The sequence below is a fragment of the Zootoca vivipara genome, chromosome 2 (genome assembly GCF_965207765.1).
Source record: "Zootoca vivipara chromosome 2, rZooViv2.hap1.1, whole genome shotgun sequence".
Taxonomy (NCBI): domain Eukaryota; kingdom Metazoa; phylum Chordata; class Lepidosauria; order Squamata; family Lacertidae; genus Zootoca; species Zootoca vivipara.
The window spans coordinates 38,136,291-38,155,762 of NC_142584.1; the positions used below are offsets into that span (position 1 = coordinate 38,136,291).

General features: G+C 44.2%; 1 protein-coding gene across 1 annotated transcript in view; it reads left to right on the forward strand.

Moving 5' to 3' along the window:
* PIK3R6 (phosphoinositide-3-kinase regulatory subunit 6) overlaps positions 1 to 19,472 on the forward strand; it is a 38,132-nt gene that overhangs the window by 2,277 nt on the left and 16,383 nt on the right. Inside the window, exons 2-9 of the mRNA XM_035104698.3 lie at positions 9,771 to 9,950; positions 12,166 to 12,295; positions 13,803 to 13,886; positions 14,744 to 14,835; positions 15,644 to 15,712; positions 16,912 to 17,044; positions 17,981 to 18,050; positions 18,156 to 18,339. Of these exons, the coding sequence (XP_034960589.3) occupies positions 12,283 to 12,295; positions 13,803 to 13,886; positions 14,744 to 14,835; positions 15,644 to 15,712; positions 16,912 to 17,044; positions 17,981 to 18,050; positions 18,156 to 18,339 (645 nt within the window). The 5' untranslated portion in view covers positions 9,771 to 9,950; positions 12,166 to 12,282. The remainder of the gene's footprint in view (positions 1 to 9,770; positions 9,951 to 12,165; positions 12,296 to 13,802; positions 13,887 to 14,743; positions 14,836 to 15,643; positions 15,713 to 16,911; positions 17,045 to 17,980; positions 18,051 to 18,155; positions 18,340 to 19,472) is intronic.

Genomic DNA, 19,472 nt, shown 5'->3' on the forward strand with positions numbered 1-19,472 from the left:
TACTGAGCGAGAGCTGTCTATAGGCATGTAGTGAGAGATGGGGGTTGGCGGTTTGGCTGCTTTACCATATTTTTTTCATGTGCTTTCTCACTTAGTGGCTGCTTTTTCGATGAACAAACTTGGCAACAAGTGTAGGAATTTCCCACCCCCACCCCACCTCACCCCCAGGTTGTTTTTCTGAAGCCATCGGTGGAAATGGGAGGGGAGATGCTAAAGTTTAACAGGCTGTTGCTTCCTGAGGGCCGTTTTCTTTTTCCAAAAAGTAATTAAATATGACGTGCTGAACTCTGCAAAGAATCATTAAGATCCAGGAACTGGTCTGCACATCCTCCTTCGGCTATAAGAAAGAGTCCTTGAAAAGCCTGTTTTGCAGACAGAGAGCTGGCCTTACATCTCTTTGAACGTTCCACGAAGAAGGAAATTTCTTAAAATGCCAGTGCTCCTAGTATTAGAACTTGCTGCTCCCTTGATGCCTCCTCACCCACCTGGCAATAGATCTGGTGCTTCCTCCCAACTCCCAGTGGGACCTCTTTCATCTCTTATTTAAAGGTTCATAGGTTCTGGCTGCCAGTCAGCTGCAGATTGGGCAGCTTCAGGGCCCAATAGGCTGTTTACTGGTTCTGTTCAGATACTGCCTCACTCCCTGCCACCCTCGCACCCCACCCCAGCTTCACAGCATGTCTTATGTCACTCTAGTTTGCCTGCTAAGCTCGAGAGAGCGAGGGAGGAACTGGCAGCAGGCTGACACTAGCTTTTGGCAGTCCTTACAATGAACCATTGTGCTTCAAATGTAGCATGTGGGGAAGGACACAGCTCCTAAGGCAGGGCCCTGCATTAGGGGAAAGATTCCTGCATTGCAGGGGGTTGGACTAAATTACCTTCGTGGTCCCTTCCAACTATATGATTCTGTTATCTATTATGGTGTCCTCCAAATGCTTTGGACTGCAGCTGTCTTGCCATCCCTGGCCACACTGGCTGATGGGAGTTGTAGTCCACAACCCCTGGAGGAAGAGACCTAGGGCAGGGTTTCCCAGATTTGGATCCAGCGCTGTCTTTAGCATATGTGCCGCAGGGGTGCAAAGATCTGCCCAGCGCCCCTAAATTTAGTTTAGCCTCCAAAATTAACTTTTATTATGATTATGTCAGCCACCACGCTTACACCTTATCTCTTGTTTACGAAAGAAGGGAGGAAAAAGAAACAAACTTTTTTATTTGCTCACTTATTTACAATATACTAATACTTAAGTATACAACACCGCCACATGTAACATAATATTTTGATGTAAGAGTTAATTTCGAGTGCACGGCGCTGTTGTGAATGACAAGCGCCATTGTTGAGTCTGACAAGCACTGCCATTGTGAATGACAAGCGCCACCGCTGGTGCAGCTCATCTTTGGTAAATGAGCTCACAAAGTCAAAAGTCCTTTAGTAAAACAGTAGGTATACATTTTGGTAATACCTAGGTATACACAGTATGTATTTTGTTTTTCTAGCTTGATCAAAATTATTTATTATTTCGTAACAGGTAGATAGTTAAGAGCTTAGGTGGCTTCAGTGGCGGGCACCTAGCGCCCCCCAGAATTCGGCGCCCAGGTGCCCTGTACCCCTTGCACCTCAGGTAAAGACGGCTCTGCTTGGGTCTATACTCTCCAGCTGTTTTGGACTACAAGTCCCATCATCCCTGGCCATGGGTCCTGCTAACTAGGGATGATGGGAGTTGTAGTCCGACAACAGCTGGCGACCCAAGTTTGGGAAACCCTGCCATGGGGAAGGGCCCTAGCTTAGGCGGAGAATATATGTCCCAGGTTCAGTTCTTGGCAGCTGTAAAGGAAAAGACTCTTGTTTGGCACACTGGAGAGAAATTTAGCCAGGCAATATGACACTAGATGGAGCAATGGTCTGATTTGATTCTTTGTTCCTAAATAGTTCCTGTCTTATGAAAAATGTGTATTTAAAAAGGATATGAAGCATTTAAATGGTGCCTTTGGAGCCTTTCGTACGTTACTTGAATAGTCTTTAACAATAATGCCAGCAAAGTAGTCTAGTCTCCTTTCGCTGGCTCCTGGCATGGACATTGGCTTTGGCCTACAAGAAACAGATAGCATAAGCACGTATTTCTGCCTTGTCCTTATGAATGTCATCACAGGAAAGAGAAAGCACAAGGCAGAATTAGTAGGGTACTGATTTTCCTTCTTTTCCTACAGCCAGGAATTATGCTTTGTTCTGATTTCCCAATAAATCTTATGTCAGACGTTATAACCTGTTCTGCCACTGGATTTTGAACCATTTAAGGTTCACCTGCTCTGGTATTTTAGATTACTGTTACATGTACTATTGTTGCAGGGAACTGAGTCCTAGGAACAAGGGAAAGTTACCTGAGAAACAAACTCCCTTACAGCCTGGAGGGTTTTATTGTTGCTAGTTGGGTGGCTTTCATCGTGATTAGAGTGAGCATTTAGATAAAAGTGTTGGGTTTTTTGTATCTAGTTACAGATGTACTTTGGAACGTTTGAACTTGTACAGCCAGAGTGTACCTTTTTAAAAGGTTGGTTACAGAACAACAACTCTCCTTTTGCCTCTTGTTTGTAAGAGTTGTTGTGTTGGATATACTTTGATATTATGAAATATGTGTACGAGCAACAATGAAGCAGGGACTGGCGACACTTGTCTCCTGATGCATTTAGCACAGGCCACCTGGAAGAGATCACCCAATTGCAGAGTCCCTTAGCTGAGCATTGTAAAATCAGTTAAGTTTAACCCAAATTTCTTTTTAGAAATGCAGTCTTCAAAAATGAAATAAAAACAAATCAATACATTGCAACGGATGTGGGGAGCACTATTTCTGACATTAAACGTCTCCTGTGCACATAAATATGCACAGATCTAGCGTATGTGCACTGGGTAAGTTAGGTTTCCCAGACACGTGTTCCCAGACATATTAATGTCTAAAGATACACAAAAAACACAGTAACACTTGTGGCACATTAACAAATTCATTATGACACGAGCATTCACATAGTGTGATCCATTTAATCAGATGAAATGTCCTAGGTTACTGCTGTGTGTGTGTGTGTGTGTGTGTGTGTGTGAGAGAGAGAGAGAGAGAGAGAGAGAGAGAGAGAGAGAGAGAGAGAGAGAGAGAGATTTGGGGCATAGCTGCCAAGTTCTCCCTTTCTTTAAGGGAAATTCCCTTATGCTGAATAGGCTTCCTCGCGAGAAAAGGGAAAACTTGGCAGCTATGATTTGGGGTTGTAAACAGTGAGGTCAGAGAGAAATGAACTGCAGAAATTACAGAGACAGCAATAATTACATAATTAACAGCAGTAATTCACAAAACACATGTTGATAACACAGACATTAGGCCATTGGTAAGCCAATTAACATATGTAGTATAATAAAAATACAACTGAATCCACAAGTGATAGCACTGACCCTCTAGATCAGGCATGTCAAACCTGCGGCCCTCCAGATGTTTTGGCCTACAACTCCCATGATCCCTAGCTAGCAGGACCAGTGGTTGGGGAAGATGGGAATTGTAGTCCAAAACATCTGGAGGGCCGCAGGTTTGACATGCCTGCTCTAGATGATTTCACATTGCGGTCTTTCTTTAAAGTTCCTTTGTTCAAGTATAGCCACTTACAGGCTGTCCTGAGAGTCTGAGGTGCCCCCCCCCCCGCCGGTTTTTTAAATATTACTGTTTGTCAGTTGCTTACGATGTTCACACATGGCAAGAGTGCTGCTGGAAAATCAGTGCTCACTGCATGTTTCTTTCAGCAACTGCAATGGGCAGAGCTGTTCTAAGATGGTGAGAAAAGAGCTGGTCCCCTCCTTAGTTCAGAGATGGCTCTCCAGATGTTGTAGGAGCACGGTGGACCGGCCCCCTGCTGAACAAGTTTGCTGGCCCCTGCTAAAGGGATGCCTACTTTCATTTCTCTCTCTCAGCCAATCTTTAAGAATTACTTTGAACCTCCAGAATTTTGTGCTATTCTGGTCAAGGCATAGATAAAAACGCTTCACCATGGAGTGTGATGCCGCATCTACTCATCTTTAACATGTGCGAACTGCAATAATAATGAGTGAACATAAGAAACATGAGAATGTCACCCCCCATGTATTTTCTACATCTGTTTCTGGAGGCAGGATAACATAATTGAAGCCACACACTTGCACTTTCCTAGAACCTCATCTTTCCAACGCACATTACGTTAACATACACAGTGTAACTGAAAATGCACATTTCTGCACTGAATATTGGAACAAATCATGAGCCGCTCACTCAGGGCAAAGGAAAATTTGCTAGTATACATCAGCCCAGCAAAGATTGCTAAAAGTTCCTGGCTGCATAGTGAAGGCCTATTTGGTGCTGGCAATATAGTTATAGCAAGCCATTCTGTGGCCAGCCTGTCTTGGTTTCATGGATGATAGAGACCACATCCTCTTCCACACTGGGATATATGACATGACAGGTTAGCTGACAAAGGCTAAGCTCCCACAATTACCTGTCAAAACAATTATCACTTTATTTGGGGCCAACTGTCACAGAGTCCCCTAAGCTGTCTTCATGCCTTTATATCATATTGCACTTGGAAGGACATGTATTTGCCTGGGTTTATTCTGAAGTTGAAATTCCGGCCTTCCTCACTGGATTGTAGTGAAGCCTATTCAAACAACGTGTGCTAAGCAGCATCAAAATGGTGGTGTGGGGAGTGGAGTGGGGTTGTAAGCACCTTTGGGTTGGAAATGTCTTTTGTGTGCGCGGCGATGTTCCTGACATTTCATATCATTCGCTGGCCAGCCTCCCATAGCCACCTCAGTGCATTCCTACAATCAGCCCCCGATCTAGTTAATCGACAGTAAAACTTGCTAGCGATGTAGCAGGATCCAATCTTTCGACAAAAGCATCTCTATGGTCTTTTAAGAAAATCAGTTGATTAGCACAGCAAGACAGCAAAGCCTTCAGACAATTCAGCAGGGACAAAGGTATCTCAGTATACAAAGACACAACAGTAACTTTCTGTCATTTGGAATGGCAGTGGGCTTTATTATGAGGGTTGCAGCCCAAACTACAAGCATGAAATCCAGAGCAAAAGTTGTGCTAGCAGAAGCTGGTTGTACAACAGAAAGTATCAGGGTTACAGCGATCTGTTGAGCAACCAGCCATGAGAACCAGGCTGATTTCCTGCGCCTTTTCTTGCGCAAGCCGTTCCACTAGTGTAGTTAGTACAGTACAGTGGTACCTCGGTTTATGAACACAATTGGTTCCGGAAGTCTGTTCATAAACTGAAGCGTTCATAAACTGAAGCGAACTTTCCCATTGAAAGTAATGGAAAGTGAATTAATCCGTTCCAGATGGGTCCGCGGCGTTCGTAAACCGAAAATTCATAAACCGGTGTTTATAAACCGGTGTTCATAAACCGAGGTTCCACTGTACACTGCTAAGGGAGTTCAACTTAGCATTACATTGGATTCACTCCCCGTGTGAGTGCATGCACAGATGCGTAGATGTACGGTATCTGTCTAAATGATATTCCTTATTAGAGCCAATCAGCTATAAATATGGTCATGGGTAAAAGGAAATAGAGGAATGGTTAAGTTTGCTTATTTATTAACACTCCCACTCCGTTCATACGTTGATTACGGAACTACTGGCCCCTAGAACTGTCTCCCCTCATTCCAAATTAAAACACAATCCGGAGATTTCTGATTTCTCAATACCTCCTATTCATTTTTAAATGACAAACTTTACAGGACCTAGTTTCTTTTTCTCGGAAAGTTTGGAAGATAGTTTGAACTTAGGTATCTCTCATTTCTTTTTGCCCTGCCATAATCTATTTCTGTGAAATATGCTGAGCATTAGGGAAAGAGCTGGGAATCAGTTCCTGTTACCTTATGCTTTCATGAGCACACATCCTATTTTTGTTTTGTTGAAGTTCTTTATTTTTATTTTTATTATTAGGAATCAATAAACCTAACTTAGGGGGTTGTGTAACCGTAGTGAAGCTCTACATTTTCCACCCCTTTGTTTTGTAATGAATGTGTACTGTACGTAGCAGATATAGGCTTGTCACCCGATCCTTATTTCAAGCAATGGTCCCTTACTTATGAGCCTTGTCTGTTTGTGAGATGCACCTTAACTGCAAAAAGCAACTTCCGTTTCATGTTACAAAGACAGTACATTCCAATGAAGTTCTGTTCTGACCCACACAATGGATCACTTTCCTACGGTCTCACAATGCGTTCCTTATCTTTGAACTCTTCAGGTGGCAACGTTCAGGTGCAGACCATGGCAAGTAGAAATGTCTGCTTTTCAGTGGGCTGTTCTTTCTTTAAAAGAATTGTGCGAGAACTAACTGTGGCTGAAATTGTCAGCTAGCTGTGTGCTATGCTGATGTGTTCATGCCAGTAAAATGGCTTCTCTGTGCCTCCTGAAAAGAATGACCTGAACCCTTTTCTTCTTACTCTGATAGTGGTGCATCACAGATGTTTGTCTCGAAAAAAGCAGGTCAATTGCAGTAAGTGGTGTAATGGGCAGGGCTGGATTAAGACACGCTAAGGCCATAAGAAACCCCACAGCATTACCCCAAAATGTGTATTATTCTAAGTGAAAGAACAATGAAAACATAAATAAGCAGCTTTTATATTTACACATATTCCCATACGTAGGCAGGCATACAACTGACAATCTAATAGAAACATATATCTTGCAATAAGACAATTTGTACAGGTATATGAAATACTTTTACATTAAAATATATTGTGATTTCTTACTTAGCGTATATAAAAACTATATTGTAGTTCATGCTGCACAGATTTATAAACAAAAGGCAACAGATAATTGTGTGGCTGTTAAGTACATTTTTGTCTTACTGGAATGATAAAATCTGCTTTAGAGTCTACATCCCATTTCATTTATTTTTGATCAGTTATGTAAAACTTTAAACTGGTGTGAGTTTTGTATTTAGAGCGCCCCTGCCCCAAGATCTGAGGCCCTACACTGCAGTTTACTTAACTTGTGTATAAATCTGGCACTGGGGACGAAGAACCTGCTGTTCCCATCAGCTCTCGCCAACCAAATGGTTGGGGAAGCTGGGTGTTGCAGTCCAACATCTAGAGGTCCACAGGGACTTCTATAACATCCTTCATTGTCATACGGTAGGTGTGTGTATACACACACACACTCCAAAATGTAGTATTTTCTATGAACTGAATGGCTTAGCTAAGAATAGGGTCCAATATGGCTTCCCTCACAACACATATAGTTCCCAGTAAATGCTGGGAAATGCTCTCCTCGCTGCTTGCTCTTTGACAGCACTATTCAGGCCTGATGGAGAATATGAAAAATCAGAGGCAGGTTAGCGTGACACTTTGTTGTTGTGACAGAGCTGAACAGCATGAGAGCCTTGTGGGTTGGGGTTCTTTGTAAGCTCAGCCGTCACTGTAGGGAAGGTATGAAGAGGAAGCTAGGCTGTCTGTAATCACTTCTGCCTGAACGGGGTCTTAAAAATAGAACGGCGGAAATGGTAAAGTGGCAAAGGCCCCTTGGGGCTGCTTCTATGAATGACTGTGTCACTCTACAGTAATGACTGATGCTGACCATCTCTGATGGGAGAGAGCTTCAGGCTAGTAGGTGTTGTTGGTACAAATAGGGGAGAACTGCTTTGAACATACATCAATGGTCAAAAGTGATCAACCAATTCTGCAAACAGGTTTTATTTTTCAAACCTATTCAGTATCATGCACAAGTAGTCCAGTATTAATTTTGATGAACTGAACTCTTGAACGGAATTGGATAATTGAATGGAAAATGGGGGTGGGCAGGCTGTAGCTTAGTGGGACATGAAATGATTAACATGGAAAAAGTCCCAGGTTCAATCCCTTGTGTGGAAATACTCCTGTCTGAAACCCTGGAGGGCCACTTCCAGTCAGTGTTGGCCGCATTGGGCTTGATGGGTCAATGGTCTGTCTGGTATAATTCCAAAAGAATACTATTTTCTTTTGGTTCAGAAATCCCAATTTAACAACAACTTGCACTTGCTTGTATAATAGCAGGTGGGGATTAAGGGTTTGATTATCTGGTGAAGCACTTCAAAGAGCTGTTTTTTCTAAATCTGGATAAGAAAAGTTTGGGTTTGTGAGTGAGTTGTGTGTTGTGATGCAACTTTATCTCCTGGTGGGCAGCTTTTTGGTGGCGTGTTACCCCAACAGCCTATCTATGTCTTCATCCATCTGATGAAGATCCATCTAATGTCATCAAATGTCACAATAAAATCTGTTAGTCTTTAAGCTGACGAAACTCTGTTGTTTTTGCTGCAACAGATTACCGGTAACATGAGCAACCCCTCTAGAACAAGAGTAGTCAAAGTGGTAAGAACTCCAGATGTTGTTGGAGTCCAATTCCCATCAGCTCCAGACAGAGTGGCCAATAGTCAGGGATGATGGATGTGGGCTGTCACCTATCACCATCTGGAGAACATCACACTGACTATCCCCATGCTCTAGAACAGGCATGTCAAACCTGCGGCCCTCCAGATGTTTTGGACTACAATTCCCATCTTCCCCAACCACTGGTCCTGCTAGCTGGGGATCATGGGAGTTGTAGGCCAAAACATCTGGAGGGCCGCAGGTTTGACATGCCTGCTCTAGAAGTTGTTCCTCCTATGCCTGTTCCTGAAGTGAGTCATTCCTATGTGTACTTGGATGCAAGAGGGGGCAGGGGCTAGCATAACAACTACTGGTGTGACTCTACTCCTGTTTCAAAGGCTGCAAAGATTACACTTCTGGTTCTGCTACTGAGGAGGAGAAACTACCGTAATGTCGTGCCTCTGGTTTTGCTCCTCAGGTTCCCTTTGAAGTGAGTCCTGGAGCACAACTGCTGCAGTCTCTGCAGTGCAGCCTAGCCCATGTGCTCAGAGAAGGGGAGCATCATTTACTGCAGGGATAGACAAACTTCAGGCTTGTTGGAGTTAGTCTGTTGTTGTCTTTCCACAACATACTAACTTGCGCCAGAAAGAAAGGACAAAAAAAATTAGAATTTCAAAAAGCAGGGTGCCTCTGAGCACATTCTAGTTAGTTAGCTAGTTTCAGGACCAAAATGAGCTCACAATTCTTTTGCGGGGGGGGGGGAGCCCACTCCTGGTTTACTCAACCTTTCATCATTTCAGCAGTCTTAATTTAAGAGGGGAAAGAAGGCACCTTTTTGCTGCTGCCATTGTTAAATAATTGGGAGTCAGAAATCTTTGCCAATCTACTGCAAATGACCCAGACACCCCAGTCAATTGTCTGCCCACCCCAATATAGTGCTATGCAATGACTAAGCAATAAAGGCATTTTACTCTCTCGGCTTTGCACTAAACAGCATGGGCCAGAATCTTGGCAGAATATACAGGGGAGCTGGAACACAGAGGAAATGGAAGGCAGGTGAACCAAATAACACTGGGGCCAGCCCACCTGAGCAGGATGCCTGTGGCTGCTGCTGAAGAATGTGTTATAATCAACAGAGAGTACAATCAGAGAAAAATTTCCTTTCAAGCTGTAGGAAATCACTTTGAAGAGAATAATGTTATCAGGGCAATTGTAAATACTAACAGAACCGTCCTTGTTTCCCTGGCTTTATCTGCAGCAAGTAAAACAAACTGGGTTGTAGGCAACGGGGAACTGGGGACAAAGAGGAGCCCACACATTCCTTTTTCTGATTCTCTCTCTCTCTCTCTCTCTCTCTCTCTCTCTCTCTCTCTCTCTCTCTCTCTCTCTCTCTCTCTCATATTTGCAGGAATTGGCTGCTGGTACTGGTGAGGCAGGTAAAGCAAGTTTGTCTTGGGCGTGTTCCCACATGACAGAGATTGGCAGCTTTCAAAGAAATCCGACAGCATCCCAGCAGGAGAGCCTAGGTGTGGTTGTAGAGATTGCTGTCTTGTCACTGCCTGATGCCAAGGACGTTGTAGTATTCTGGGTAAGTGGACCTTTTCCATTTCTAGCAGAGTCATTGGCATTCTGACCAAGCCCTTGTCCTGGGCATGTTTCCTGATGCTATTCATCTAGAAATTGATTTCCTTTGTTGCTTTGCGGGGTGGGGGGTGAAGATGAGATATGTTGTTGTTTAGTCGTTTAGTCGTGTCCGACTCTTCGTGACCCCATGGACCATAGCACGCCAGGCACTCCTGTCTTCCACTGCCTCCCGCAGTTTGGTCAAACTCATGTTCATAGCTTCGAGAACACTGTCCAACCATCTCGTCCTCTGTCGTCCCCTTCTCCTAGTGCCCTCCATCTTTCCCAACATCAAGGTCTTTTCCAAGGATTCTTCTCTTCTCATGAGGTGGCCAAAGTATTGGAGCCTCAGCTTCACGATCTGTCCTTCCAGTGAGCACTCAGGGCTGATTTCCTTAAGAATGGATAGGTTTGATCTTCTTGCAGTCCATGGGACTCTCAAGAGTCTCCTCCAGCACCATAATTCAAAAGCATCAATTCTTCGGCGATCAGCCTTCTTTATGGTCCAGCTCTCACTTCCATACATCACTACTGGGAAAACCATAGCTTTAACTATACGGACCTTTGTAGGCAAGGTGATGTCTCTGCTTTTTAAGATGCTGTCTAGGTTTGTCATTGCTTTTCTCCCAAGAAGCAGGAGTCTTTTAATTTCGTGACTGCTGTCACCATCTGCAGTGATCAAGGAGCCCAAGAAAGTAAAATCTCTCACTGCCTCCATTTCTTCCCCTTCTATTTGCCAGGAGGTGATGGGACCAGTGGCCATGATCTTGGTTTTTTTGATGTTGAGCTTCAGACCATATTTTGCGCTCTCCTCTTTCACCCTCATTAAAAGGTTCTTTAATTGCTCCTCACTTTCTGCCATCAAGGTTGTGTCATCTGCATATCTGAGGTTGTTGATATTTCTTCCGGCAATCTTAATTCCTGCTTGGGATTCATCTAGTCCAGCCTTTCGCATGATGAATTCTGCATATAAGTTAAATAAGCAGGGAGACAATATACAACCTTGTCGTACTCCTTTCCCAATTTTGAACCAATCAGTTGTTCCATATCCAGTTCTAACTGTAGCTTCTTGTCCCACATAGAGATTTAATGTTACAAATATGTTGATCTGAGGATATATCTCCTTATGGAAAGAGTCTGGCCAACTTCCTTAACAATCACACACACTGGCGGACGAAGACTTTTCGGAGCCCAGGGCGGCACCATGGCCGTGCAATCGCCCCACGCAGCGTGCATGCATCATATGCGCACGACGCATGTGCAGGAAGCGTGCAGCACGTGCGTCATGTGCGGTGGCGCCACACATGTGTACTGCACAGAGGAGACGGCGGCGGGCCTTGGCGCCATGCGGGGATGCTGCCGCCCCCACAGCGGCTGAGTCCCTGTGCGGCGCTGGGGATGTTCGCTGCTGGCTCCGCTGCGTAGCGGGGCCTCTCCACAATGGCGGTTGCACCGCGCCATTGGTGGAGGTGGGGAGGGGGTGCTGCCCCCCAAAGTGGAGCCCGGGGCGCCCCGCCCCTATCGCCCTTCCCTTGCTACGCCCCTGATCACACACACCCTTCATCCAGCGTGCACAATACCAGTCATTTATGGCAGCAATTTCAAAGTTCTCCAAGTTCTATGCCAGTACTGGGGAACCTGTGACATGCCAGATGTTGTTGACTACAACTGCCACCAGCCCCAGCTAGGATGGGTAATGGCCAGGGCTTATGGGAGTTGTAGTCAAACCAAAATCTTGAGGGCCACAGCTTCCCCACCCATACTCTGTGCCATTGTGAATTACAACACTCATGTTCTAGATCCCTTCTCCTGAGAACACCATCCAGTGGGGCATGCTATAATGTAGCTTGTTGCTTCTTGAACAAGAGGTGCACACTGAATGTTGGAACTACAGTGTGAAAACCACACTGTCTCCATCCCTCTGTTTTCATGGAGCCTTGTGAACCTTACACAAACAAATTTTAGAGTAAAATAAGCTTAGTGTGAAATAAGTGGGCCGTAATCTACAAAAGTAGATACAATAGCAAAACACATAAAGGTGCCGCAAGTCTCCCCCCCCCCCCCGGCCACAACAAACATGGCTACTTATCATTTCAGTGTCAGGTCCCTGGTATTAAACAGGGATTTCAAGCACACTCAACTGCCATCTTGTTTTTGTTTGTTTGTTTGTTGTTTTGCAGAAGCGCTAGAGGATACTAGGTCATGCTCAGTGAAACTGGACCCTCTGGCCACCCAGTTCTCCCAGAAGTGCTGGAAAAGATAACCTCACGACCACCTGCTGCGACTTCCGCCCAACCATGGATAACCCAGGTTATTGTTGTTATTGTTATGATCATTAGTCTCGTCTTCACAGAAGTGCCTGAAAGTGCCATACCGGCTTCTGCTTGCTCTCCGAGCATGAGGTGTTTAGGTGAGAGGAGTGAAGTGTCTCCAGTTCCCCCACCGCACAGTTGAGAGAAAGAGATAAATAAAATTCAGAGGGGCAGCTGTGTTAGTCTGATGCAGCAAACACATAAAAAGAGGCTCTCAAAGAAGAAGAAGCTTCAAGTTGAACATATTTATTGTAGCATAAGCCCATTTCATCAGATGGAAGCTCTTCATGTTAGACCTAGTGGGAACTTCAGCAGCTCATGGGCAAGGCAAGCTGTATTGTTCCAACAGGCGGACATAGACCTGATTAGCTTGTGCTACCCTACTATTGCCAGGATCCCATCTTCAGTAGGTGTATAACAGCAATTACATTCCACCCCCTTCATCAGTTGTGTGAGCATCTCCTGAGAGGTAACGGATGGGAATTATATATTACTAGCTGGCCCTGCCACGCATTGCTGTGGCTCAATCTGTTAAAAGGAGACTCAGAGTCCCCCTTCAGACTCCCCTCACCTTCAGAGTCCCCCTGTTTTACGTGTGTTCTGTTTATGCAGGCGCATCCCTGTGATTCCTCCCCACCCCCAGCTAATCCCTGTGACTGGTCCCACCGTGTCCTGACCTATCCCGTCCCCCCTATCCCCAACCCCCACCCAGGCAAGTCAGTACCTCCATTTGGCCTAGTCTGTAAATGCCATAGCTGCCAAGTTTTCCCTTTTCTCGTGAGGAAGCCTATTCAGCATAAGGGAATTTCCCTTTAAAAAAGGGAGAACTTGGCAGCTATGGTAAATGCTTCGGCCTAGTATGTAAATGGGAGCCGGGGTGCTGTTGAGAGGGAAGGTTTTATAGGTGTAGTACCAGTGTAGCCACTGCTAGAGGGCGCTGGTTTGCAGAATGCATTTTCGTCTGAGTGGTGTGTTTTGAATCACGGGGTTTTACATGGCACAGGTGTGACATCTGTCTTTGAAAACGGTACGGGGTTGGTCTCATATTTGCATGCAACATTGTGTCAAAATTTGAACACAATCGGTTAAGCCGTTTTGGTGAAATGTGGATACTAACGGACATGGCCAGTTTACATTTATATATACAGTATATAGATTATAGATGGAAGCAAGTTTTTCACAGGTAATAACCAAAGGCAATGCCTATCTACACTCTCTTGTTTGGGAGAGTTAACATCAAAGCTGTTATAACATCAGTGATAACTGGTTGTATACAAGGAGGCAGGGGTGCATGCCCGTTTGATCCATGAAAAGCTCACCCATTATCTGCTGGCCATTGTTCCTGTGCTATTTTATCATGTATTTGCTCAAAAAGGAGCTTGCAGCATTGATGGCAAACCACTAGCACTACCCTTTTGTTGGCAGGATTTGGTTTGTTAAGTACAAATAACAAGAAGACACTGAGTTGCCTTGTTCCTCACACCCTGTTTCTCTCCTTTGTCAAGAGGTTGAGTCCGACTTCCTCCGAAGTGTACATGCCCTCCTTCGTGAACTTGATGGCCACCACCCAGCCTTCCAGAGCGAAAGAGGTAAGAGCCAGTGACCCGTGTGTCCCAGCTCATCACTGAGCCCTGAAGAGTTTTGCAGTGTGTGTCTGAGAACGCATCTCCCACAGCTAGCTAGAGCAAAAGAAAATGACTTTTTATGTTTGGCCAGCTGTGTTGGCATTTCCTGGGTTTTCTGGTCTTGTTGAGATACCTACCCACATGGATGCATATGACTGGGTGTGGGTACCTGGGGCTCTAAACTAACGTGCTTCTGCAGTCTAGGGAAGGACACTAATCCTCTGACAGTGCTGAAGGAAGATTCATCTGCCAGTCTAGTTGGCTTCTGTACATGGAATGAGCAGGGGAGCATTTTGTCATTTGTCTCAAGTAGCAAAATGTACACTTGCCCTGATAATTGTGCTTGATCACATTGAATGATTTTGCACAGGTGATCTATCAGGGATAGCTTGTGGAAGCTGTCCAGAATGGCTGGGGCAACCCAGTCAAATAGGCAGGGTATGACAATGATAATAATTAATAATAATAATAATAATAATAATACACACAGAGATAGAGACTCACCCTGTTATTGTGACTGTAATTTGCTTTAAATTGATTTTAATGTGTTTTTAAACTGCTGTAACCTGTCCTGGGACCTTAGGGCAAGTAAGAAATCAAATGAATGAATGACCTAATAAATAATTAAATAAAATAATATGCGGAAACCTTGAGGGAAGAGCTGCTTTTGTTTATGGTTCAGTCCTGTCCGCTGCTCTTCTTCCATAAGTGCAACTCACTTTCCTTCTTTGCAATATTCTGCTCGCGTCTCTTGCTGATCCCTGACCCAGTGAAACATTGTCAGCTGTTTTAGCTTTGGTTCTCTTCCAACCTTCTTCCAGGGATGCTGAGATGGACTTTGCACAAGAAGATTGACAGGAATCCCAGCAATGGAGCCCTCTTGATCAAAATTCTGGTGAAAGAACTGGAAAGGGTAAGGATGTCCACATAAGGAAACAAAGGGCTGGGAGTTGTCTTCACAGTCCACATGTAGCCATTCTCATGATCACGAATCTATGGTTTATTGCTGTGGAAAAATGTGATTAAATTAATATACTGCTCTTCAAACAGAAGGGTTTCAGACACTTCCAAACATTAGATGCTCTATCAAGGCTCATTGGCTCAGTAATAAATTCAGGGTAGCCAATGCAGCCTGTTTCTGACATCACTCACAATCTCTGTAGTGTTTGTAGAGAACCAGCTGCCTCAGTGTTCCTTATTGTTTACCCTGCACCTTCCTGCCACTTCTGGTCCTTCTGATTCTCTCATCAGAGGTCATTCTTCCTGCAGAAAAACTGATCTTTAGGCTGGCTGGAGATAGTATACTTAACAGAGCATTGGGAGGTCCATGATGTGTATGCTCATTCCACTATTTTCCCCCTAAGCAGATGTTGCAGGATTTTGTTGTGTTCCAAAAACCCTGCAAAATGCATGTGACCAAAGATGTCACAGCTGCTTCAAGCTTTCCTCCTAGGCTTTATATTCATAGAGCTTTATATGCGTTGAGCCCCCCTCAGATCTCTCCCGAGCATGTCAAGGGTGAGTCTTTCACTGAAAGCACAGTCCAGCTGAGGTCTGGCTGATGCCATGGCAATGTTCCACCTAGAGTTGTCTCTGCTATCAAGAGCTCTGTTGTTCTAGCTGCCAGCCCTCCTCCCTCATGTGGTTTTGTGACAGCAGAGGATCCAAAATCAGCTGCACATTGTTGGAAAATCTTCACCGTCACCGTTTGCTTTCTCTAGGCAGAAAGATGCAACTATCGGCAGTACATCATCCCTTTGCTTCACACGCTGATGTACACACTGATAAAGGTGAGAACTATAAATTCATGAGGTTGTGATAGCGCAGGAATTCCGTGCTGGGAGTTGATGTGAGGTGTCAGCTTGCACTATAGCCAACGGCTCTTAGGTTTCCATGGATACCATTCGAGATTCTATTTTGAAGTCTAGGAATGTGTGAAATGTGCAAGAGAGGGTGCCTCTAAGCATGTGCAGCATGTATTTCCCTCCCTGCTGGGAAGACACAGCCACTTTGATACTTATGGGGCTTAGGAGCAGAGTGTTTAAGCTAAAATGGTCTGACTTCTAGTTAGATTTGAGCCCTAGCACCTCTCCCCTGTAGGAATGGGTAAGCACTGGCTATTGTCAGACAACAGTGTGAAATCCATTTATGGGTGGCCACGTTTTCTTGTGCTGCTCCATTCATAGTTTAAAAAGAACGGACTCATTAAAATCAACGGTAAGAGGGGAAAAACACGACTCAACAACATCCCTGTGGTGGAATGCAGGTGATTAATGGTTTGTTTATAACCAGAGGTTCTCCAACTTTACCATATGCTGTCTGCATGCATAAAAGATGCATAATTCCTGTATTAATCTCTCATGAAGCACATACAGTAGCAGTGATGCTGTCCTTGCTTGCAGACACCTTGGGAGAATTACATTTGCTCCCTGTGGAAAGATGGTGAAATACCAGCATAAAGTACAGTGTAGCGAAAATTCTGGAGCAGAAAACACCCACAATTTTATTGAAAATGGAAGTCTGAGGTCTGTAATAAGGAAGTAGCAACAGTGAAATACATTTTTATTTGAAGAAATGTTTAGTAGCTGTGGGCATCTCAGGGTAGCTGCATTTTTCACACCCTGGAGAGGAAAACGACAGGGAAGCATATGATTATCTTAGATACTGCTTTCTCTACCCCCCCCCCCCGGCCTCCTTGTAATCATTCAAGATTCCCTGAGGTCACCAAATAAAGTAAATAAAGTAAGAGAAGCATTTATCCTTGTACAGCTACTCTGCAAAAGGAAACATATGGATCTTGATGAACCATCTTCTCAGTATAGTTGGAGTGCTCAATCCAGATTGCACCAAACAGCAGATGCGAATAGGCCTGATTTCAAGGGGAATTACTCCACTGATACCAGCTGGTGATTGTCAGCCAATTCTACAGGGTACTTCTCATATTTAAATAATTTCTACACCGAAGCTTGTTCTCCTGTTGCTGCTCCAGGCACCTTGCATCCCTGATGATTTGTATGAGAGAGTGTACGATTTCTGCAAGAAGTTACTCACTCTGCCCAAACCGTACTGCACCATTGGCCTGGATTATGCTCGGCAGCTAAAGCTGGAACGGACAATACCAGGTGTGCAATATTCCACACCCTTTTTGCTTTCTTTTGGTTTGTTTCTTGGACCCGAGGACCATTGGGGAGGTGGGGAGGGAATTGGTCAAGCAGAAGAAAAGCACTCATAATTGGGGTGCAGGATGTGTTCATCCGTCTGTCAGTTGGGACCTGCTGCTGGTTGATTTCAGCAGGAAACCAATCAAAGTGGGATGCACTTTCCTTGACACTGATAAGCCAACACTGGGCCAGAAACATTGCTTAGATTCCCCTGTTAGTGTGCTACCAAAACAGCTGTTCTTGCTGAAAGGTAACCTGCATTTCTTTTAACACACATTGTTTGAAGGATGTGTGAAAAGGCCCTTGCATGGTTCTTTGCACAAAGCCTTACGTTCAGATACTGCAACCAACTTATTAATGAACAACTTTAATAGCTCAATAATAGATGACTACAGTTCACTTATCAGGTACCAAGATCAAGTTATGAGATGTAGCATCTCATGTATTTGATTTACCTGATTTTTTCAGGCTATTGCACCAAATAAGCTTAACGGAGTAGAGTGCTCCAATGCTTTTTCATAGCCCAGGAGCCTATAGCAAAAAGCCACTTCAATTGTTCCGAATTTCCAGTTACTTTTGTAACACTTCCATGTAGGAAATTATATGACAGTATATGTGGACTATTGTAAGTGATCTATTCATTGCATGTAAAAACTCTGGAAACTGCAGACAGAGGAAAAAGAAGCATTTGCCTTTTCACCTTTCTGTTGGGACTTCCTTGAAGATTTCTCTCTCCCCCCCCCCCCATTCATGCAGTTTGTAGTCTCACTTTTGGACTTGATTCCATTTTAAACCAATGTTATGACAGCATTATCAATGGTGTGGTTAGTTATACCAGAACCAAACCATCGACCTTTACACTTTGACTGCTATTTAGATGCTTATTTTATTCATTAGGAGCATTGTACCAAAGAATGGTTTCTGCAGAGCAAAGTCTCAAGAACGACTCGTTCCCCTATCAGGAAAAGTAAGTATAGGGCCTCTCACCTTTCTTAAAGTGACATATTTATATATTTTAAAAACTGCACTAACGTGTGGCTGTCTCTATATATGTTAACTCTTCATTCCCCAGGGTTTTCATGTTTGTAGATCCAGATTTGCTTTCCGAAGCTGTATGCCGGGCACTCATTGATGAAATCAAGGCTGCTCAGATGTCCCAGTGTATGAAGTCTTGCATGCTCTGTGTGATAGAACGTGCCTTCCAAACAGTGCTGAAGGAACACAGTCATGTTAGGAATGTGCACAGCATTCTTCAGGTACTGTAAAGATTTCATTGAAATAAATGAAATTCCATAAGCAGAAATAGGGTTGCCAGACTCAATAGAGGACAGGACTTCTGTGCCTTTAATTGCCCTGCTCTCTTTTGAGACTGGAAACCTTAAAGAGACACAAGCAGACCCTTTGTTTAATTTCCAAGCAAAGGGTCTGCTGGTTTCTCTTTAAGGTTTCCAGACTCAAAAGAGAGCAGGGCAATTAAAGGCACAGAGGTCCTGTCCTCTATTGAGTCTGGCAACCCTAAGCAGAAATACCAGACATTCCCAGTCACTTGCCTCCTAGCTGGAGGGCTGCCATTATACAGTTACTTCATAGACTATGATTCTCATACTGGGGGTGGATATGTGAGCAAAAGCTATTCATTGTTGCTTCACATGAAAACTGTAGAAGGTAGAGATTTAAGCAAAACCACTTGTGGGCTTAAGAACACCACCCCATCCAGTACACTCAGACATATATAGACAACAATCAATCAGATCACCTTTTCCCCACTGTGCAAAAGGTTACATTAACTGGTGGAAAGAAAGCAAATGAATCTTATGGCAAGTGGCTGATTCTTGGGGTTTTGTTAGTCTTCTTGCAAAGTTATATGCCCAGACAGAGACTTTGTTAATGCTGAGCCACAGACCTGATTAGTTCCACCACCACCAAGACAGCCATCTCTAGATTTTCTAAAGTTACCTGGGAGTATGGCCAATTGAACTCATGGAAACATATCTTAAAAATAGGCTCCAAATTGCATAGAATGTTGCAAGTTTTTAATGAATGTTTAAGGCTCTACAATTCAGGGGTCAGCAAACTTTTTCAGCAGAGGGCCGGTCCACTGTCCGTCAGACCTTGTGGGGGGCCGGACTATATTTGGGGGGGGGGATGAACAAATTCCTATGCCCCACAAATAACCCAGAGATGCCTTTTAAATAAAAGGACACATTCTACTCATGTAAAAACATGCCGATTCCCAGACCATCCGCGGGCCAGATGTAGAAGGCGATTGGGCCGCATCCGGCCCATGAACCTTAGTTTGGGAACCCTACTCTACATCCCCTCTAGCAACTGCCATGTTCTTGGTGACTTTGACCATTCAGAAGTGTTCCCAAAGCCCCTGAATCTGAAC